Genomic DNA, 23,455 nt, shown 5'->3' on the forward strand with positions numbered 1-23,455 from the left:
ATTTATAACACTATAGTGTTATAAGGGTTCGGGTTCGGTTTACGTTTAACAAATATAGATTTTGACCCAGGCCGAATCGGTTGGCAATTTCAAAATAGGTTTAAATCGTTTATTTCTACCCATGATCTATAAGGCGTAAAACTAAACCCTATAAAGGATTTCACCTTTCACTAAGCGACATCTTATTGTTTGCCATTTTTGACATTCCCTATTAGCTGTCATCTTACGATTTACTACGTATTTGTTGTCCTTAAATCAATAGATTTTGTGATCACAAAAAATTTTACGGGCTGCATATTTGCTGGTCCGGTTCCTGTTTAAGTAATGAATTAAACCGCTTGAATCAGTTCGGGTTCAGTTCCGGTCCGACTCTCTGGTGTAAATGTTTAAAGTGACCTATGAAAATATATCTTGACATGTATTGATGTGTGCAAATGTTTTGTAAACCTTCCCTTTTACGTGCCTAAGCTGGCAGACGTAATGCGCCGTATACTGTGTGGTTTGGCATAGTGGTACATGGACGTCCAACCTGCACACACTCATCGGAGAAACTGAAAAGTTAATACAGTCCCGTAGAAAGAATCACGAGCGGCATGTTACCAACAGCGATGCAAATTAGTCTGCACTTGCCCATCACGCAACATCACAAGGTCACACAATATATTTTGACGCCAGCGTCCGTGGTAGTCCTGTCACATTCACCAACGGTGCAACACCAACCGTGAACATCAAAACGGACATTTATAATGTCACTGTTCGCCTTTTTATCGCCAATGTCTTATTGTTTGTTTCGGGTTTTACTTTACGATTAGAGTATTGTAGCCATATAATGAAAGTCGTCGGTGCAATACCATTGCCCCAAATGACGTCATTTAATAGGTGGCAACCGTTTATCTAGTTCTAGTTTGTACATTTTATATAAAAGAGTATGGAGCTAGTTCTTGATCCACAATTTAGGAACAATGATATATGTCCCCTAAAAACTGTTCTTCCGTTTATTGTGCTATGAAAACGACGTCAAACGAGAGGCACAATATAAAAAATAAGAGTTTACCCTAGGTGGTCTTACATCTTCTATGGAACATCGTTGGTCAAAAAATACGCCACGCATTCAGTAAATAACGAGAGAACAAAAATTAAACCAACAATCCACGTTTTGTTAATCTGTAGCAGTTGGTGCAGGAAACATGGAAAAACAGAGTCTCGCCAGTGCCATCTTGCCACTTTTTATCATTCCCTTGCAGAGTTCCAACGTCTCGTGCGTGTAAACGTGCGAAAGAGAACGAAGTTCGGAAACTATTACGTCATTGTCGAATTTGTTCAGGGCTAACTGGATCCACTGGTCGGCGTCGGCAATTATTACGTCACGCTTAGAGGGTCCACCTTGACAGTACCTGGGTTAAACCGCTGGAATTATTTCGCTGTTTTGTTAAATCGCACCTCACTGTCACTATATATACGCATTTTCACATTACTAAATGTAGTTTTGGCAGGAATCACAAAAACAAAATCGTCGAAAATCAAATCAAGAAATGAAGGTACCATTGCACAAGAGTTTCCATCAGACATCGAAATGCCTGCGTACTTTTTGAACCTTCCCGGTCCAGCTCAATCGCCCGCTTGAAGCACTCGAGAGCATTTCTTTCCTCGCCCTATCGCGAAAAAAACGACAAATTTGATGTTGAGGGAAAGGTGCACTGCCGGTGTACGCTAAAACAAATCTTGTATATACGCGATAAAAATCAATTTAGACGCAAAACCTGGTTTCAAATGCGGATAACTCACAGTTTCCTTGTTAATTTATGTAAAGGAATTTGTTAGAGATATAGTTAGACTTACTTTGATTCGAAGGCATTTTCCGCGCAACAGTTGCAGTTCAGGTATCAGCGCCCCCAACTCGCAATCAAGTGCCTTTGCGAAATATATAAGCGCCTTGTTAAGATTATCCTCGTTGACAACAAACGACTCCTTGATAGCGTCAACACCCATGTAGTAACATACCTGAAACCAAAAACAAAATCCTTTTTTACCCGCACACACGAACCAATTTACTTGTGTTCTATGTTTCAGGTTTTCTGTTTTGGATGTTTTTTTACGGCCACGTTTCTGATTTCAAAATAAACGTTTTTATGCATAAAAAAACGCAAAGGTGTGTTTGAAATACTTGTCCGATATCCATGTAAGCTCGCAGTAAAGGTCTTGCAGAAATCACTTGGTCAAGGTCAAGCTTCGCCTTTTCAAGTAGAGTTCGTTCCGGCATTGTACTCGATCCCATTTTACTTCTTTTTAGATCCTAGATTTAACGAAAAACATAACAATTACTTTTTACAAACTGAAATAAAGAGCAGCGTAGGCACAGTATGCTAAAATAAAACACCCCAGGCTTCCGAAAACATTCTGCCAATGCACAATCCAAATGACATAGCCTATATTGACTCTGAAATAACATAACCATTCCTCAAAGAAAATTACTATTGTCCCAACGTTAAAAAATACAAGTTAAATTAAAGTTTTTTTAGGTTTGTTGGGGACGTGTTACCTTTTGCGGGTTTGTAGATAGCAATAAACTTACCCTCATATACATTGCGGTGTAAACTCTTGCTCGGCAGTGAAGAGGGGACACGTTTGAAAGTGGATTGCAGTTGGTAGTTTCTATAGACATGCTTGACGTGCCGACAGCCAATTCATGTTTGCCCATCACTTGGAAAACCTTAAATAATTTTAATTAAGATATTTTTTAGCTACTACGACACGTGACCTGCAAGCTATGACTGGGAAACAGATTTTTGATGGTAGGTTTCATTTTCTTCATTACTTTACCCATTGAGTGCAAAAATACACAGAAAGTCAACAAACATTACGTATTGACTTTTGTGCTGAATATGACTGTGTCAGAAGGTTGCATGGTAGCAAAATCAGCATATGTCGGGAGAGAGAAACATGACTACTTAATTTTTCTAGTAAATGAGACAAAATCACACTCGAAAGTTCATTATAGAAACCACATTGCCTAACAAGTGAATTTTTTTAGGAACATGCAACTGTAAATAGTTGGTTTCCTAAAAGATGCATACCTTTGCCAGTCTATTAAGAACGTTGGTTTGTCCTTCAGCTAACTGAATAGCCTTGCTATAACAATCAAGTGGATCAGTTCCTGTGTAGCCACAATCGTGTATTGCCATCGGTGTTGTGTCGAAAGTCGATTGGCGTTCCATCAAAACACCTTTAAAATTCAAAGTATTGATTTTTCAGGTTGATTTCAACTGACTGTTATGTCGATTAAGTTGAATTACCCTAGATTAATACATTCGCTTAATAGTACAAACATCAGATATTGTAACCCGTGAAATTTAACAAAAGATATTTTCTTTGACCCTTCAAAATAAACTGACCCAGATAAGCCCACGACAATACCCTGTGGTAAAGTCGGTCGGACTTGGAGACTTCTTTGAGCAAGTTAACTGCTCGGTTAAACCCGGGTAATCTCGCCTTTTCGGAGTCACGTGACCACGTCATGAGCGTATCAAGGCGAATGAATATGGTTGCCATGACGAAGTACCATCTACGTCGTTCCTCCAGTAAAATAGAGCTATACCGCAAAAAATAAACGCGTTAGGTCAAAAGTGGTAAACCAAATGTTAAAAATGCCTTGAACTGCGAAGTTTTAACGACCATCGTATAAAACTTTAAGGAGGTAAAATTTAGAAAAATACTTTATTGTCGACAGAAATAGTCGGCACAGGCATGAGAGTGACAATTATATTTTGTTGTATTTGTTATCGTCACCAGCTCCTGTACGTTAAAGTAAAAAGTAATGTAACAAACCTTTTTGTTTTAATTTTATTATAGGCACTTTTTATCAAAGCAAATACTTTTATTTACTATAATGCGTCCAATCAAAGCGTGACAAACAACTTCCACACAGTTTCTGCACCTTGCTCCAATGTTCATGGCTCGGTCATATGTTCTTATGGACGCAAATAAACGTTCTTTTTGTTCTTCCAAGTCATTTAAGCCAACGTCGTAAGCGTATGTATAAGCATGTCCAGCAAGGCTTCGTGCCATCACGTGGTTCACGCTGTTCTCTTTTACGGGTATTTCCCCACGTCCTAGCAGATGACGCACCTGAAAAAATATTTCAGTGATGCTGTATATATTTGGTTATTTACATACCAACTTCAATATTTTAGGCTTAATCTTGCTGAGGTAGGTAGGGCCTCTACAACTTCAAAAATCAAAACGGTCCTAGATGCGAAAAACGGTCTTAGATGGTCCTAGATGAAAAAAATGATGCACGTACACCTCACAGGTAATTTACAATTTCTTGTTGACAAGGCGGCATTATTTTGGTTATTACTATTATGCTTGGGCATGGGCACTACACTGCATAGATTCTCGAAATTATTTTTAAGTATGTCAAAAAAGTATGTCAAGTGGAAACTTTACAATATTTTAGACACCGGGAAAGTTTTTTAAACAGTTTATGACTAAAGGTGAACAAAAATTATTCCCAGTTGCCTTGGCCTTTTGCATCACAAAACAGTATTTATAAGATAGCACATAATATGAGTCTTGAGTTTATGTCTAGCATGTGATTGCATTAAGATCAAGATCACCACAAACAGTTTGGGCGTTGTTAAAATTACTCACTTTTTGACTCAACGACTCTGCTTGTTCTGGATTGTTCATTTTGGAGTAGGATTGAGCCAGATTCTGCAATGCGTTAACGTTTTCATCATCTTCATCAATTACTGAACGAAAGTGCTCGACAGCCAAAGGCAGCTTGTCCAAACGAAAAGCAAGCAACTGAAATATTATCAGCGTTAGCCTACGATCCAAATCCAGCACTACTGCTCTGTAGGTTATTTAAAATTTAATTTTACAAGCAATACACAGTGGTTTGTCCAACATGGCATACGCTTTTAGCAGGGCAGGTCTTCATACCTGTGGCTCTATTTGGCAACAGCTCAAGGGCTCTCGACATAGTCTTATCCTAGGTGATTTGTCCAAAATACAATGTCACGTCAAACAAAGTCAGACAAACTTCAAATTTTTACCCCCATCAAGTTTCTTGCTGCAGTTTGATCTGGGACATCTTCCTCTTGCAAGTCGCTCGCGAGGGATTGATATCGAAACGTGAGGTCGCGCAGTCGGGCATTCTGGAGGCATTTCTCCCGTCTACAAGCGCACACCATTTGTTAATCATTAAGCGATGTGCCAAATAAATAGTAAGCCTTAACGAAAAATATCATCCAGTTGGCTATGCATAAATTAAATACTACACACAAAAACTGCACGGTTTGCAATAATACCGACAACCATGGAAATGCAGTTAAACCAGTCTTGGGATAATCTCTTATACAAGACATAGCTTTGCAGCCGAAGCCGATTAAATTTAGAACAAACTCGAATGACAAACCGGATTGCATCTTGTGAATCCGGTGCCACAGAATCACTCGAGTTGTCGAATATATCCTTTGCTTCACAGTCGTTCACGTTCAACCTTAAGTGAAAGTGTCCTGGCCGATAGTCGTCGTATTCAATGACGTCATCCATTTTTAACTTTGACGTCAAAGGTTTCGTCACTTACTTGTTAACATGGTGACACGTGACACCCAATGTCTACAATTTCTACATCATAATCGCAATGGTAAAAACAAAACAAAACAGTGAATGCTACACAGTGGACAATCTTAAAACAAGGCTTACGTAATACATATATGCCTCTTTGCTGTCTCAGGTGAAACTAGAGCTTGTTTTATTTTTAATAACTTACATATGTGCAGCTCAATTCTTTTTAAACTTTATTTCTTCTATAATAAACCACTGGCGTTAAAAATTACCGTATTAGCATATGTTTGCTAGCTACTTCAACGTTCATGCAAATTGTTTTTATGTTGCTTTGTAAACACACTAAGTCCAATGTACAGTACGAGGTACCACCGTTCATGCCTATAGTACAGTAAAACATAATTGTGCTGATTTCCAGTACCGTTGTACGCCACAAATCACATACCGCCCAGACGTGTTTATCAAAGCGCTGGTTATCAGTATTTTACAGGAAGGAATGTTTGCATTTGTTGAGCGCAGGATTTTAGTCGGCGAGCGTTTATTAACAGTTAGCGGCGATTAACGCGCGGTGTCACAGGAATCAAGTGACAAAAAACAAACTGTCTATTATCTTGCTGTGACAGCTCCAAAACGTTATTAGTTAAAACGTTAACCGTTCCTTTCATACCTTCTAAGCAGCTGAAAAGCCATAAAAACCTTACAAATACTTTCAGCTGTAATACTGATTTATGCCCAAAACTTCACTCACAATTACGGAACCTCCAAAAAACTGTTATAACAGCACAATCGTCCCCTCGACTCGCCTGAACGCTTCACTAAATTCAGCTGAATAGTTCTCGTGCCAAACTGGTGACAAAGCGCGAATGCTGCAGCTCAAGGCGCCCCAGGCACAAAACGTAATAAAACGCGATTGCTATTTAGATTGTTGAGAGGGGAGAGGCATTATTAAGCTTTACTGCCTAAAATCATCGAAAGAACCCTTGAGCTGTTGCCAAATAGGGCCACAGGTATGAAGACCTGCCCTGCTAAAAGCGTATGCCATGTTGGACAAACCATTGTGTTTCACGCTTCGTTGAGCATGTCCAGCTACTCAATCCAACATAGTTTGGAAAAGGTTTGATTTTAAGAAACCTGGTCTGTGTACAAAACAGCAGCCGCATTTAGGCAGAACCGACTGTCAAAGGCGACTTCAATTTGTAACGTTGCCGCCCAACTACATTTCCAAAAATTGTCAAAACTTGCGGTATAACTTTAGAAATGCTACTTATTAGTCTGCACACAAGATGTTAGGAAGTAGGTACATAAATGGGATGGAGCACAAATTTTTTTTTTGTTCCCACCTGCACTGCAGCGAACCAGATGGATTGCCTTTTGCTGTGACTGAGTGTGACGAGCAACTAGTGTGATCATAATTTTGAGAAAAAAAACGCACTGAACAATTACATTCTATTTGATATGCAATCCAAGGTGTAGGCTAAGTAACCCCAAACGAAATAAACAAATATTTCGTCCATAATTTTACTTCAAGATTCCAGTACAAAAACATACTGTATCGCGTGGAATTTATTAGGCAACAACTTATTTATCTGCCCAATTCATGTAATTTCTTCAGCTAACCTCTTTGTAGACATTTTTTTCACGGGGTTCGTACCCAGGACACTCCCGGGGACGAATCCCGATCAGGTTTTTTATGCCTGTATATGGGTCAGGCACGCCAGGCCATTTGGCAAAGTTCCGTCAAATATCGTCTTAAAAATTTCCCTTTGCAGGCTGGGCATCATGTGCTGATCTAATTCAGAATTATTAAATTATTGAGAATTAGTAATTCTCGACAGGAACAAAACAACCCCGATCCAAAAGGCGCCGCGTCCTGTAGGTGTCGTTTGCACTGTAAAGCTCGCACAAAAAACAAGATGGGCCATATTCGGCCAACCCAAAGATTTACTGGTTTAGGGCTGTAAACTTCGTCCGAATTTCGGGATTTTGGCAAATTAGTCCCCATTACCACCCACAACAATCACAGAAAAGTGTGGTTTATTAGAAAGTCCACGTAGAAATAAGAATGGAAGAAATAGAACAAGGTTTCGATCATTCGCTAAATTCTTCAATCTCAACAGGCTCGTCCAATATTTCTGTCCCCGCTTCGTCGTCGTCCGCAGCTTTAACGACTGCCGTTTCGATGGCGTCTGGAACTTCACTAGACTCATCACCAGCAAGTTGTTCACCCAACCGGTTGTCCCCGGCACTAAAACGAATTTCAATTTCCACATAAAATATTTGTGGACCAAGGTTCAAGCTATTTACGATATAACACAAACAAAGAAATCGATGTTGATTTGAGGAATTAATTTCACGAAGTTCGGGCATAATATCCTTTTTCCCTCGCAAGGCAGCCTAATCTAACCCTGCTTTAAGTCCTCAGACCTTCCATTAAAGCCCCAGTCTATCTTTAAAAAAAATCCACATTTTTTATCGAGAGAACCAGAGCTTCAAAAGTGATTACGACTCAGTTTTGATTTCAAGTCGAGTCACGGTAGTTGATATCATAATTTTATCAACAAAAACAATATTCTTGCTGTGATTCAAGTTACTTGTAACCAAAAATTTAATTGAAACAGGTCATTGCAACCTTGTTATAGCATACAACAACAGCAAAATTGATCAACCATATTGATGTTCGTTTTAAACCAAACAAAAAAACCACGCATGTCAAATAGCACGTTTGTCTTTACCTTTTAAATAGTTTCCACTTTGGTAAAGCGACCACATCATTGAGCAGCATGCGTTGAGCGGGATCGCATTTGTAACGTGATCGCAAATTCATTAGGTAAGGTAGTGTGGTGCAAAGAAGCTCTTGAGGAGGTTGGCGAAGTTTCCAGAAGCTACATGAGACGTTCACCATGTTTTCTTGTTTGCTTTTCGAAACCTACGTGCAAAGCATTTTAGCTCCAATTTGCTAGTTAAACTGGTGAAACCATAGAAAGGCAAAACTCATTTTTTTATTTTTTAAACAGCGTTTATTAGAACGTAAACAAGCAGATTATTTTGGTTCTAAAACAAATTTTCTCCATGGCTGATCAATACTTGGCTTATTTTTTAATGAAGTTTCAAGTTAGCAATTAATTACATGGGTCCCACTTTGATATGATGTGGCATGACAAAAGCTGCAATTCTAAGCTCCATTTCCCTGGATTAAGTACTGTTGAAATTTGGTGAGCTTCTTGTATACCTGATACCAGTTTGGTTTGTGTAAAGGTCTCCAGGCACCAGAAGATTTTGCGCACAGTGCAGCTGTGGCTCGGAGGGAATTTGCGAATATTAAACCGCGAGCTGCTAGAGTGCCTGAAATGTAAAACAAAATGTTAGTTGAACGGCGAGTTCAAATTGACAGTTTCTAGTAAGACAACTTCAAGGCCACGTAAACTGGCGTAGAGTACGGGGGTGCTATTTGCAAAATAATGTGATAGGACTACATCGGTGTTTGGTGCCAAATAACGTATCGGTGTTTGGTGCCATACGGGTACAGATACTGCACATAGGTGTCGACGCCAGCAGTGATCAAAAGTCGCACCCCGGTACTTTTTAAAACTCTACGCCTATGGCCACGTATTAATGTTTTTACGTTATTTTATCAATTATTTTTTACATGTCATTTGTACAAACGAATTACACATGGTTTAAACAAACAAAAAGTGAAATAACATTCCATGATGATAAATACAGAAAGCTTGAACTTAAACATCTATCTAATATCACACTGCATAATATTTTACGTTTATTGTTCAAAACATAAATAACGCTGCTTTGAAGGCTTCTTTTGTTGTACCTTCGTAACGATCCAACATAGCACCCGCTCCCGATGACGGGTCACTAGAGGTCAACGGAGAGTTCATTAGGTCAGACAAACTGAAAAAATCTGATGCGGTCGAGAGGTCTGCCACCGTGTTGTTCTCGAAAAAGGGAAGATAGTTTTGATGCAGAAAAAGACTGAAAGCTTTTCCAGAGAGGCAGCAATGCTCGATTACATCCTGTTTAAACATCGGTTTATAAAATAACATATGTTTCAAAATATTGTCTTTTAATTTTTCACTCAGGAAAGCAAAGTAAATTTACCACCTTGAAGGCTACTCGGTATGTTCATTGTATGTTTTGACAAATAACACATGACGTCTAGTCACATGCGGGCATCATAGTGAGCATACTTTTTAAGTTAAAAAAACATGGCCGTTATTAAGCGGCCAAGTTATAGAATACTATTTTCTCGATAGAAACATTGTCTGTCTATTATTGTGTGGCATAATAAGAAAGGACACCATGAAAAATAAACTGGTTAACACAAACTTTTAACTTGTCAAAAAATATATATAGGTCCCATTTTAGTTTTATTCTGGTATATGTCTGGGCCTATATAAGATGCGATTTGTAGACTACCTCAGGTTGAATAAGCATTGGGTCTCTGTGGTGTGAGGAAACAGGGGCTGTTTCTTCTTTTGTTGCGGCTTCCCCTGTAAATTTGTAAATATGAAAAGTTATGTCAACGAAAACTAAACATTTCTGTTGCAACTAAAAATCAAATTCAGTAAACTTAAAGATCTTAACACTTTTTTCCGACCCACTTTTACAGTAGAGGATTTTTCCAAGAGCCCGAAACAGGATGAGCGTTGTGTCCTTTCCACCCAGCGGTAAAGGTTTGCCTTTTTTCGTCTGTGCGAGTTTGGACGGTTTCACTGAAAGTGCCTCTAAAAATAAACACTTCACTAATGCGCGTACTTTCACACTCGGTCGTTGAAAATGCAAAGTAATCTAAGCATGCTACACAGTCGTTTTGCGTTAAAATACGTTCAATCGTCAGAAACGCACTTCGAATGCTGGGTACCAAACAAAAACGTCAACACATCTACTTTGTGACGGTATTTTCAAATTTATGCTGTTTCAATTTTTCCTACAGCTTTAAAACTGATGTTTCAAACCACATGCGCCTAAATATGGTTGAGGTGATTCAACGACAAATGCAGATGGACAGGCTTTACTGTGGTCTTTATATGATTCTGCATAAGGTGATGTAGTCATATGTACTCAACACATTTTAACCGAAAAACGCATTGTCGCAGGTAAAGTTCCAAAACAAGCGCGGGTATCATAAACAACATGTCAATAAAAATTGCTATGAGTGCCAAAAAATAAAGTTTTACAATGAGTTAAAATTAAAAAAAAACGTACAATGAGTTAAAAAAAATTTTGTTCAGGAGATTATTACGGTTTCCCATAACACATACAAATATTTAGCTTTATTTGTATGGAACCAACCAGTGACTTCTGCACAGTGGCAAACGATTTTTATCACGTAACCTTTAGTTTCGCAGTTACAAAACCAAAAACAGATAACAGTTACCAGATTGGGAGGAAAATTGGAGAGCGTTGATGGCCGCTCTGATATCACCACCACAAGCGGTAGAGAGCATGGTGAGTTCCTCTTTGTTGATAGAGCGTCGTTCAAGTTGAGCAATGCGGGTAAGAGTTTTCGACATAAGTGTGTTTGAAATTGGATTAAAACTAGACAAAAATTCGTGTATTAAACAGTATAAATACTAGGTTTGCAGTTTTTAAACAGATCTAAATATAGTAGACAAAAATAAAACAAGAAATGTGACACTTTTTAGGTTCGTTTTTGTAACGTAATATCAGTGTGAGTAATTTAATAAAGTAACAAATATTATTATTCGTTACTTTTAGTTCATTGATTGGCGCAATAATTGGACCTTACTCCTATCTACTTGCAATTGTACAAGAAAACTAGAAAGGTGGCTTTCTGATATACTTCCATTTTATATATTCTATACGATATTTACCAATTTACTATACACATCATTTGATCTACATGTATGAGTGTTTCTGCAAGCAAAAACAGATGGGTCCCCGCACGCGCGTTTGTGCGGATTTAACGTCCTGGTTATTTTTAGATTCTTAAGAAAAGACTTAACCAACTTTAGCAATAACCCAGCTTTAAAAGTTTTGTCCGTATTCTTTTTGCATCATTATTGTCATATAATTACAAAAAAACAGTACATAAGAACGGGAAAAATACTTTTAATTTAATCTCATGCTTTGACCTTGATATTGTCGTTCAAGGTCAGTTTTTAACACAATTTTCCACAACTGAAAATGTGCTTGATACTTAATAAAACGACATAGCATAGCTGCGCAAAAACAGCTGATTTCTAATCACCGAAACGACTGTCTCGTAAAACGTCTGTCCGGACGTCAAGCTGAGCAATCCCGCTGTATTCACCCGCCTTAATCGTAAACAAGTGAATTACTCCCTTGAGAGTTGAGACTTCTATCTGACCGACAGTGTACACATATTATGGGCTGTAAAAGTAACTATTTGGCCGATTAAGGCAAAATTTTAAGTACTGAACGAATAACCTACTGCAAACAATTGTTTAACATTTCAGCACATTAGGGCTTGTATTTTTGGCCTAAAACTTATTATTTGAGGGTTTAAGGGGCAAAATGGGTGAATCCAATAAAAAGTTACAAATTTTTTTAGAATACCTTACATTGCACCAACCAACAAACCATGAAACTTTTAGATTATGTACTTCAGTCAGTACAGCCGTTTTTATTTTTTTATTTTTTTTGGGGGGGGGGGGGGCTGCGGGTGAACCGCTGGGTCATTTGGGGTCAAACTTCAGGAGGATCAAATTTGGATTAATAACTAACATTTGTGTAAATTTTATTAAATTTGGAGCACTCTTTCTTGACCAAACGTGTTTAACAAACCAGCGTTAGACAGAAAAAAGAATACAGACAAAAACAATATGTGTCCCCTTCATAGAAGGGGACCCATAATGACCATCATACTACAACTATCCAGAGATGACAGTGGTTTATTAATTCGGGGGGACACAATCTTTTAACCAATTTCCACTGGTATTAACCTCAAAATAAATTTTGTTCGTTGCAAATGATCTAAATGCTAAACCTGATTTGAGTGATGCCGGCACTTTGCTGAAATTCACGAGTGATGAGCTGCCGTTTAACAGAATCCGACGAACTGCCATCACTTAGTATTATAACCAATGGCCGTCTCTGTGTCATTCTGTACTTTCTGTAAGATAAATTTGTTGCAGTACAACTAACAGCGCATTATCAGAAAACAAATAAAATTCTGAGAATCACCACCTTAAAATATCCTTCAAACAGGTTGGCTCCTGGTAAATGTGATTGGGAAGTTCCTCGAGAAGCACCAATTTTTGAGCACCACCGGTTTCAATTTGATTATTGCCAGCATTTACCATCAGTGAGGGATATTTTCCACAGCGAAATAAAAACTCATCAAACTGCACATTTTGTGACTGATATTTTAGGCCTAAAAAATAAAAATAAACTTTAAAAAACTAGAAGGGTGGCTTAGCACATATTGCCCTTGCATATACATTATAAACTATTTTAAAACATTAATATATTTCCTACACTTATTTTATAATGGGTCCCATATCATTGACTGTCTTTTATAATCTTGGTTGTTTCTGCAAGCAGAAGCTCATGGGCCCCCCACACATGCAAAGTTGTAAATAATGCATTTCAAGAGATAACTATGAGAAAGTTTTTTTCGCATGTGGCTCTTTGAGCCTTTGATTGCGGCTCTTTAATGTTGCACATGAATAACTGCAAAGTTTAGCCAAAAAAACACTGTTGAGAAATAACTGCAGAAAAAAGAAAGGTAAACAGGAAAATATAACTTTTGAAACAAAATGGGAGGAGTTTCCATTCATTGATAATGGAGGTAAACCTGTTTGTCTTATTTGTCCAGCTTCGCTCAATCACTAGAAAACTAGTAACTTGAAGCGTCATTACGAAACTAAACACAAAAACTTTCCCATCATATCAGCTTAATTTCAAACATCATGCAACCCAGGTGGAAACGCACAGTATCTCCACACATCAATCATTATTTGATAGCGTCATTGTAAGTGAATAAATTCGTTTTTGATTTTTTGTCTTGTGGCTCTTCTGAAACTTAGTTTTGTGATATGCGGCTCGAGCATGAAGCAGGTCTGGCCACCCTGGTATATTCATTCCATTCACACAAGGTTTTTCTCTATCTGAGAAAAACAGCTAAACACAATAATCAGCCCCTATTAATGGCGAATTGCACACGATTGTAGGGGGGTAGTGGGGTAAATGATAGTGATACAGGGTTAAAACAACAATCGGCACCTATAAGTGGCACACTCTAGAACAGCGGTTCCCAATCTTTCTGGTGCCGTGACCCCTTAAAACAGTTCCCAAGTTGCGGTGACCGCACGCATAGGTGCAGAGTTTTACAAAAATGCAAGGTGGTGGATTTAAATTATGACGTCAATTTTATGACGTCACTAATGCGTGCAGCCAAACAAGCTCCAACTCAAAGCCCAATATACTTTTAATAAAAAGCAAAGTTCGTCAATTTTAACAAAAAAATGTTTTTAAAATAATATTGATTTGGAACAATTCGCTTTAACGTTTTTTTGGTTTAGCAATGTTTAGAAACAGTTTCGTCAAGTCGTTGCTTTTGTATCACCCAAAGTGACCATTTATTACAGAACAATCGCATTGTACACCATAGTGGCCAATCATTTACTGCCAACAATTGTGTGTTTGACTTCATACAAGTAAGGCACCAACCAAACTAGTTGCTTTTTCGTCAGCACACTTGTTCAAAAGCAAAACTGTTCCCAAATTTGTTCAGATTTTACGGTGTTTCGTAAGATACCGATACAAACAAACCCAAATATCCACGGTGTTCGCCACCACCGCACCGCCATCACCGGCGCCACCACCCAGCCACTGCCTATACGGCGCCTATGACCCCAGGGATAAAATTAGTAGGCTATACATTAAAATTGAGTTCTAAATACCGCAAAATTTATTTCTCACTATACTTTCTTTTCCTACTACTTGTCTTTCAATGCATCATTAACAGCCTGAAATTTTACAAATTAAATTTTAGTTCTGTTGACTATTAAGTTATAATTGGAGGATAGTGATTTTATTGCGAGAATACAAAACAAGTTGGCAGGTTCTGACTTGATGATTATGGTTATGTGAATGCAGTATTATTACGTAATACAAGGCAATAATTAGCATTTTGTGAAAACAATTAAGTCTTCGAAAATTAAAGATCCACCCCAGATGTAGTTACTAGTTTACATACTTTAACAAACAATGAAGGGAAGGAATGTGGTGCCCAGTTCTATTGTTTTTTTATTTGTTAAATTAGTCTATGGCCTAAAATGAGTTGGGAGCAATTCCCTTAGGCGACCCCAGGCAAATTGTCAGGCGACCCCAGTTGGGGTCGCAACCCACAGGTTGGGAACCGCTGCTCTAAGAAACTGTCCAAATTTCATTCAATTCAGACATTGTTTAAAAAATTTACCCATTTTGGGGGGGCTAGTGGGGTAAATGTTGGGGCCACAGGGTTGAACAAAACAATCGACAACTATAAATAGCACACTCTATAAACTGTTGAAATTTTATCCAATTCGGAAATTATTTAAAACATTCACCCATTTTAGGGGGCTAGAGGGGTAAATATTGGGGCTACAGGGTTAAACACAACAATTGACACCAAAAAATGACAAATTATACAAGCTGTCCAAATTTCATTCAATTCCGACACTAATTACAAAACTTACCCATTTTAGGGGGTTAGTGGGGCAACTAATAGGGTTCTATACCCAAAAGTATCAAATATGAAATTACAATGACCCAATCAACAGTCGTGCAAATTTCTATCCAAATCGGCCATTGTTTAAATTTCTGACCACTAGAGGTGTTTTTAGCAACATGTGTTAACGCTTCTGACGTCATAAGGCTGTTTGTGATACTGCTTCTATTATCTATACTTCATGTGCCCTAATTTGTGATTAAAAGTTGTTAAGATGCAAAAGTGTAGATACTGAATGCCACAAAAAGACATATCCAACACAAAAAACAAGGTATTTTACCAATTGACTCTCTAACAGATGAAGAGCAAGTGCTTCTGAATATTCGAGTTGCTGCTGATAAGGATAATGAATGTTGTTTGGAGAACGTATTATGTTCCTTCACTCGCCACAACCAGAGGCAGAACTTATTGAGAATTTCATTGTTTTTCAATGGTAAAAGCATTTAACCTTATCGATTATATTTTTCGGAAGTGATTTTCCCTTTCGATGTAATGGCAAGGAACATATGCCACTTGAAATTTTAAGCGCTCGAGCTACTCTGACCATTCTTTCAGTAACACAAAATTCATCCATAGTCTTTTCTCTTGACCAGTTGCTTGGTGCCATTGTGAGGACATCTTTTCTGCTCTCGTACTGTAACTGTTGTTAATTTTTTTTTCATTTCAGAGACAACGTTGTCAGAAGATTTTATTTTCATTTTGTCTTCATCTTTAGTGTCAGGTTGGTTTTGCTGTAGGTCTACATCACTGACATTAAGAACATTGGACATCTTTGCATGAAAGGTATCATGAATTTGACATAATTTTCTTTTCTCATAGAAAATTTTACTGTTTAAAGGCACACTATGCAACTTCACAGGTGATTCCTCAACGCTCTGAAAACTTTCTTTAAGCTTGCTGCAAGATTCGTTTGCTTTAACAGTAGATGTTATATATTTTACCGTCAGTCGAACTCGAAGCTTCTTCATTTGATGATACATTTTGAAGGAGAGTTTCTTTAAGTCTTGTACTGCATTTGACACACACCTTTTTTCCCAGTACAATGTTTAAATTGTAATTTTTATATTTTTGGTAACATTCCCAAGGGATAGGATGTATATTACAATTTTTAACTGGTTTACTGTGGACTTAAAAAAGGATCACAAAACTTCTTCTGCAAGGAAGGGTACTGACCAATGTAACTGTATTTGTGTAAAATACATACGTTCTCCAAACAACATTCATTATCCTTATCAGCAGCAACTCAAATATTCAGAAGCACTCGCTCTTTATCTGTTAGAGAGTCAATTGGTAAAATACCTTGTTTTTGTGTTGGATATGTCTTTTTGTGGCATTCAGTATCCAGTGAGACACCTACACTACATTTTTACATCTTAACAACTTTTAATCACAAATTAGGGCACATAAAGTATAGATAATAGAAGCAATAACACAAAAATATCTGAAAAATGAATCTGTGTTTTATTATGACCCTGCTTCAAACAAATTACAAAGAAGCATCATAAAATTAAGAACAAAGTAAGATACTCAACAAGAGCTTTTATTTGAGCCATTACTGAACTTTCTAGCTAGTGTGCTCTTCAAGATATGAGCTTTTTAAGTTGTCGTTACGCATGAATGCACATTCGCATACTCCCAAACTGAACCCCCTTTAATTACTGACCCATATTTCAAAAACATGAAAAACTGTAATGAGGTGATTGAGAATGTCCTAAAGGTTCACCTAAACTACTAAAATGACCACAATATACAAACTAGAAGGGTGGCTTTTTGATGTACTTCCATTTTATATATTCTATACGATATTTACCAATTTACTATACACATCATTTGATCTACACATATGATTGTTTTTGTAAACAAAAACTAATGGGTCCCCACACGCATGTCTGTGCGGATTTACAGCAAACAAATGTTGCGGTGATTTTTAGATTCTTAAGGAAAAAAGCAACAGCTGATTTCTAATCACCGAAAAGACTGTCTCTTAAAACGTCTGTCCGGACGTCAAGCTGATCCCTCCCGCTCTGCACAAAACCGTTTTAATCGTTAACCAGTGAATGACTCCCTTGGGACTTCTGTCTGACTGAAAGTGTACACGAACTATGGGCTGTGAAAGTCATTATTTGGCCGATTAAGGCAAATTTTTGAATACTAAACCACTGCAAACAAATGTTTCAAATTTCAGCACATTAGGGCTTGTATTTCTGGCCTAAAACCAAAAAAGATTATTTCGGGATTTAAGGGGTGACGATTATTTCGGGGTTAAAGGAGTAAAAATGGGTAAATCCAATAAAAAATTAGAAAATTATTTAGAATACTTTACATTGCACCAACCAACAAAGCATGAAACTCTTAGATCATGTACTTTAGTCAGTACAGCCGTTTTAAAAAATTTACGTTTTGGGGGTTTGTGGGTGAACCGCTGGGTCATTCGGGGTTAAACTTTAAGAGTATCAGGTTTAAAACGATAGCTAACATCTGTGTAAATTTGAATAAATTCAAAGCATTCTTTCTTGACCAAACGCGTTTGACAAACCAGCGTTTGACAGAAACGAATATTTCAGGGTTTAAGGGGTAAAAATGGGTAAATCCTGTTAAAAGTTAAAATTCTTTAGAAAACCTGACATTGCACCAACCAACAGAGCACATAACTCCTAGATGATGTACTTTAGTCAGTACAGCCGTTTTTAAAAAATTACGTTTTGGGGGCCTGTGGGTGAACCGCTGGGTCATTCGGGGTTAAACTTCAGGAGGATCAAATTTGGATTAATATGTAACATCTGTCCAAATTTAAATAAATTTGGAGCACTCATTTCTTGACCAAACGCGTTTAACAAACCAGCGTTAGACAGAAAAAAGAAAAAAAGAAAAAAAATATACAGACAAAAACAATATGTGTCCCCTTCATAGAAGGGGACCCATAATTATAAAGAAATATGACATTTTAAACACAGTAATATCAAAAAGCACTGATGCGTGTCGCTGCAGTGATCACATAGTTCACATATTTTCAAAATGTCATAACTTCGTCAAGCATTGATAGTTTTCAAAAAAAAATTTTTTGTTGAAATCAGTGTAACTAGCTGCATAAACATATGAAATTTGATAAAAAAATCTGTGGGGGTGGGTTAACTTTTGCCATTTTTGCTGGGCCGTTTGACATGGAATGACCCCTTTGTGTTTGTTCGCTACTGTGTGTTCCTATGTTGTTATTTTGTCATTTCAATATTTTATTGCCAACAAAAAAATAAAAATAAGGCTGTTAACACTCTATCTGCCATGTGCAAAAACGCCCCCCAAGTAATGCACAAACACAAGTAGCATATGTTCTGTTACCTTTACTATACTGTTGCACCAAAGAAATCTTTTGTTTGTGGTGCACAGCAACATACAAAAACATTTTACATTTTGGGGGCTAGCGGGGTAAATACTGGGGTTAGTAACTCAAACGAAGCAGATGGCACATCTACATAACTATATCTACCATCTGTGAAAGTTTCATCCATATCCACCAAGGATTTCATGCCAAAAGTGCATGGAAAAGCTTCGGCGGAAAAAAGAAAAAAACAGAGTGAAATCCTTCTCTGAAGGGGACCCATAATTATTAAACTTTTTTTTTAATTATTGAAAATAAAAAAAGTCCCATGACCCAAACCTTAAATGTTAACGACAAAAAAATGGTTTGTTTGTTTTGTATTCTGTAATATGAAAATGTTTTTCGCTTACCTGCCTGCTGGGTGACAGTGAATGGTGTGGTGAGTGGGTTAAGCCATTCCTCGACTTGGAATCCATGCTTTTTGGCAACAACCATTAATGTTGTTGTTTTGCCACAACCAGGTGGTCCAGTTAAAAGGAGAATAGGAGCACCCTGTGTTTAAAAAATTACACATAAACAAAAAAATCATTAGTCTGAATAGCACATACTCTGTGTGTCAAGTCTGTGGGCAAAAATATAAATAGAGGCTTTTGTTCATGTTATATTATTTAGAAAAAAAAATCGAACAAAAATATTTACAACAAAATACCCTGTAGATTATATTCTAATAGGCCTGTGCACCTTTTTATATGTTTGGTGTGTTGTAAGCCAAGTGTCCACTTCTTGTATTTTCTTTTTGTGCACAGCTAGGTCATCCTAAAAATAAACAAGATCCAATTGGCAGGTATATATACCATTGGAAGTGTTCATTTCTTGTATGGGCTAGCTAGGTCAACGGTAGTTTCTCCAAATGACAAGATTTAACCAATTTTCAATGCAGGTTCAGATCTGAGAATTTCTCTCACAACTTTCCACAAGCCCTACTCACATGCATATATTATATACATATATATTAACTTAATGGATAAAATCCAAACATTACTTTGTCAGCGATGACCAGTTTTATTTCCTTCCCAACTACTATTATTTTGTAAAATAGAACATTTCAATCCAAACTCTTGTATTGTGGAAGTGCTTACCTGGTATATTCTTGACTAAAATACTTTCATTTTAGATTTTAGTACCCACAATAATGAAAAGGACTGCCAATGCTGAAGAGCACTGTATTGGGATTTTGAAGATTATAAATGTTATATATACTCTGCTAGAACTTGTGTATATTTGCTCAATGGCTTGACATAAATTGCTCACATAATTGCTTTGTGCAATCATGCCTTCCCACTATACAACAGATTGAACATTGTTGTGGCTTCCAGCAGCAAACCCATGTGCATTCAAATTGAATAGTGCAATTAGACCTAAGCAACTGGCTCATTCTTGGTCACAAATTAAATATGTTTTACCTCTAATCAAATTAAACTATTTTGTGTTCAAGTTTTGGTGAAAATGCTAGTATGATTATCAAAAACCAAGGTAAATATAGAAATGTGCTCTTGGCACAGAAATTAGCCAAATTGCAGTTCCAATTACAACAAAAATACAAGTAAAATGTATGACAATCAAAATACTAACTTCATTGATAGGAGCATATCTATCCAACCATGTTTCTTGTTTGTTTGTATTATACTTGGATATATCACAAGACTTGTGTCTGGGAAATTTTTGTCTGTTGCTTTTTGTTTCATTCTATAAAAACAAAACCACACATGGCATTCGCGACATTTATAACTTTTATGGTGAAAGAAAACCAAAATATATAAATATACTAAACCTTTATATTTAAACCCACATCCATAAATGAAGATGAAACCCAATCCGAAATTTTCTTTCTCTGTTAAGAATAAACAAATGTTTGACAAACTAAACAAACATTTAACAACTATACAACTCTAAGTGCACATTCATGCAATAACAAAAATACCTTTTTTGGTATACTGGGCTGCTTTGAAGTGAGGTCTATGACCTCCATTATCAATAGAATAACATCCGTCAAATATCTAACTGTTTGGGCTGTAAAGTACATCAATGCATAAATGTTTGTGAAAATGATATTAAACCAATGAATACTATGCATTTGCATTTAGACTGAAAATAGATACAGAAGAATTGCCAAAATAAAATACAATAATGCTATTGCACACTTGCCAAAAACTTCATTTAAAAAATAAATCTCAATTCAAAGTGATACTTGCAGTATATGCAGGAAATGCTACAATAGACAAAGATGGCATGCAATAGATGACATTTAGAAATGACAGTGAAATGAATGAACATAAATTGATAAGTTGACACAGTATATATATGAAAAAGATTTAATTGAGACTAATACAAGTAATTTGATGGCAGGTTTACTCCATTTCAAGGAAGTGCTTACAATCACTGCCATAAAATCCCTCATAGCACTGACACTTGTATGTGTATATGTAAAGGCCTGGTAATGCAGTCTCAATAAGGGATGTGAACATTTTGGGTGGTTGAATTATATTTGTTTTTGCAGAATCACTCAGTACACATCTTCCATGACCATAGCACATTTGAATGCTACAAACATCAGCAGCATCTGAGACCATTTTAAGATATGGACCAAGAGTCCCTTGTACATAGTCCTGAAGTTTTTGGCATTGTGATTTGCTGACTTCCATACCATCTCCCCACAAAACAACTCCAGATGCGCCAAGTGCTGCAGCAATTCCTGAACTGTGAATAACATCTTTCTTGGTCAAGAATTCCCTTGTTTGTCGATACACAAGATTGTTATAGGCATATACTGGAATAGCAACATTTGATGCACGATTTCTATCAACACGAAGGGTTTCCAATATTCTGTTTCCAGCATATAACACTGTGTTATTTGAATCTTTAAACCACAATCCGACATATGTGGATGGATACAGACCTGTACTTTTTTCAAACAACCATTCTATCTCATTGTTAAAGTCAATAGTCTGTTGAGAACAAGTAAAGTCACTTCCATTTTTCGCATAATTCCAACAATCTGGGTACAAATAATAACCCCATTTTGCTTTGGGTCTTAAAAGCTCAGCAATTTCCAAAGTACCAAGCATATAATTCTTGGCAGCCTTTTCAAATTCAGTTTTAGCCTGAGCAGTTATCTGGGTATCATCCCATGTTGGATGCTCTTTTTTAACTTTTAGTTTTGAAGCATTTTGATAAATAAGACCATTACCCCATCCATTGTGATGCCAAACAGGTCTCCAACTTTCCCAATCAATTACAGCAAGGCCACTATAGTCCTTTTCAGGAATGTATTTTTCAATGTCTTCAATGCACTTATGATAATGAGCTCCAATGTCCGCCAGCTGAGGTATACCACCATTTACTGGAGTGCCATCCTTTTCATAAAATGGGTACAAACCCATCATCTTGTTGTAAAATATCATCATATTATCTCCGTTGTGAGTTTCATTAGGATTGTTAACAATATCAAATGAGGACAAATCAATGTTCACCCCATATTTTGATTTGCAATGTCCTGTGTCTATATTCCATACAGCAACAAAAGGTCTTTGTGGCAGGACAGGTTCAGCAATATATGGTTTGGTATTTTGCAAAGTAATTTTTTGTAAATTTCCAAGAGACAGCCCAGTCACCAGCAGAAGAACAAAACATACAATCTGCATTATTTGTAATTTGTTATTTTCTGCAAAAATTGAATTTGTTGTCGTACTGTTTGCTTGACTGCATGTATGCATGCTGTTTTTGTACTAGCACAAATAAAAATCTTCTTAAACAACAAGTTTTTTATTGTTAAAAATACATTGGGGTGTATATTTGTGTGGAAATGATGGGTTTTGCACTGAAAAAGTCAACACAATAGCTGTGGAGTGTGAATTGATGGAAAACCTTGTTCTCTTAGCAGAAAAGGTGGGTCCAGTTAATTGAATTGTGCTATAATATATTGGGCTGAGTTTACGTTTTGGAAAAAGTAATCTTAGAATGTCCAAGTATTGAGCTCCCATGATGCTTTATTGTTACATTAAAACAGTAATTTCCAGCCTTTTTTAACATGAGTACCTAATAGGGTTCCTCTATTTCTCGACTTTTTCGTTTCTCGAGAAACGAGAAATTAAAAATCCATTTCTCGAGAATCTCGAGAGTCTCGAAATTTTTATTTAAGCCGATTTTCTAACAAAAAACAAACAAAAAAATGTCCGATTGTATGTTTTTTCGCTTCTAGTAGCCATCGCAAGTAGTGATTCGCTAGCAAACCAGCAAAAAACGATGCGACTGTTATAGATCTTACGCAACCAGGCGTGACTACGGCCTGGGAAAGGTGAAAGTTTAACGGCAACGCACGCTAAAAATCGCTGTTTCGGAAGCAAATTAATAAAGTTATGTGCCCAGTCCGCTCTAGAGGCGAGTTGTAACGAAAAATACACGTAATAAGAGGTGTCACATTTACTTTTTGTTTAAGATACGTGACGTAATTTTTCTCGAGAAATTTTTATTTATTTCTCGAGAATCGAGACTCGATTTTTTCGAGATTTCTCGAGAATTTCTCGAGACGGAACTCTAGTACCTAACTACCCATAAGGGGTTTACACATAGTCACATACACAAATGTTTGACAAAAATAAGCTAGAAAAAAAACTAAACAATACCAACAATATTTAAGTTATACAGCATAACTAGAGGACAATAAAGAAACCAAACTACCCGTTTCACTGCTGCAACCTGGCTACTGCATACAAGTGTGGTCCAACTGCAGGCCCGCAGGCCAATCCGCGAGATGATTTTGTTGGCCCGGGAATACTTTTTCTGACGTTTTTCTGACA

General features: G+C 37.0%; 3 protein-coding genes across 4 annotated transcripts; all 3 read right to left on the bottom strand.

The window, feature by feature from the left end:
• Positions 1–979: 979 nt before the first annotated feature.
• On the bottom strand, positions 980–5,769 carry LOC145224879 (tetratricopeptide repeat protein 22-like). The gene is made up of 11 exons (XM_080091485.1): positions 5,420–5,769; positions 5,058–5,178; positions 4,651–4,806; positions 3,935–4,125; positions 3,393–3,589; positions 3,075–3,223; positions 2,573–2,710; positions 2,165–2,293; positions 1,840–2,001; positions 1,539–1,652; positions 980–1,390 (listed from the first exon to the last, which is right to left on the bottom strand). Exons 1-11 carry the CDS (start codon positions 5,554–5,556, stop codon positions 1,160–1,162), a joined length of 1,725 nt encoding a protein of 574 aa, XP_079947611.1. The 5' UTR covers positions 5,557–5,769; the 3' UTR covers positions 980–1,159.
• A 1,819-nt stretch (positions 5,770–7,588) lies between these two features.
• Positions 7,589–20,739, bottom strand: LOC145224878 (cell cycle checkpoint protein RAD17-like). Of its 2 annotated transcripts, none has more exons than XM_080091484.1 (14): positions 20,581–20,739; positions 20,449–20,490; positions 20,232–20,345; positions 19,341–19,415; positions 19,010–19,151; positions 12,757–12,943; positions 12,557–12,682; positions 10,964–11,124; positions 10,188–10,310; positions 10,003–10,076; positions 9,398–9,599; positions 8,801–8,913; positions 8,304–8,497; positions 7,589–7,816 (listed from the first exon to the last, which is right to left on the bottom strand). In XM_080091484.1, exons 1-14 carry the CDS (start codon positions 20,737–20,739, stop codon positions 7,660–7,662), a joined length of 1,869 nt encoding a protein of 622 aa, XP_079947610.1. In that variant the 3' UTR covers positions 7,589–7,659. The 2 variants fall into 2 exon arrangements, with proteins under 2 accessions (XP_079947610.1, XP_079947609.1); XM_080091483.1 differs by having other exon boundaries at positions 20,431–20,490.
• Positions 20,670–22,913, bottom strand: LOC145224880 (hyaluronidase-1-like). The gene has a single exon (XM_080091486.1). It carries the CDS (start codon positions 22,370–22,372, stop codon positions 21,008–21,010), a length of 1,365 nt encoding a protein of 454 aa, XP_079947612.1. The 5' UTR covers positions 22,373–22,913; the 3' UTR covers positions 20,670–21,007.
• Between the last annotated feature and the right edge of the window lie 542 nt (positions 22,914–23,455).

The sequence above is a fragment of the Phallusia mammillata genome, chromosome 4 (genome assembly GCF_965637545.1).
Source record: "Phallusia mammillata chromosome 4, kaPhaMamm4.hap1.1, whole genome shotgun sequence".
NCBI lineage: Eukaryota > Metazoa > Chordata > Ascidiacea > Phlebobranchia > Ascidiidae > Phallusia > Phallusia mammillata.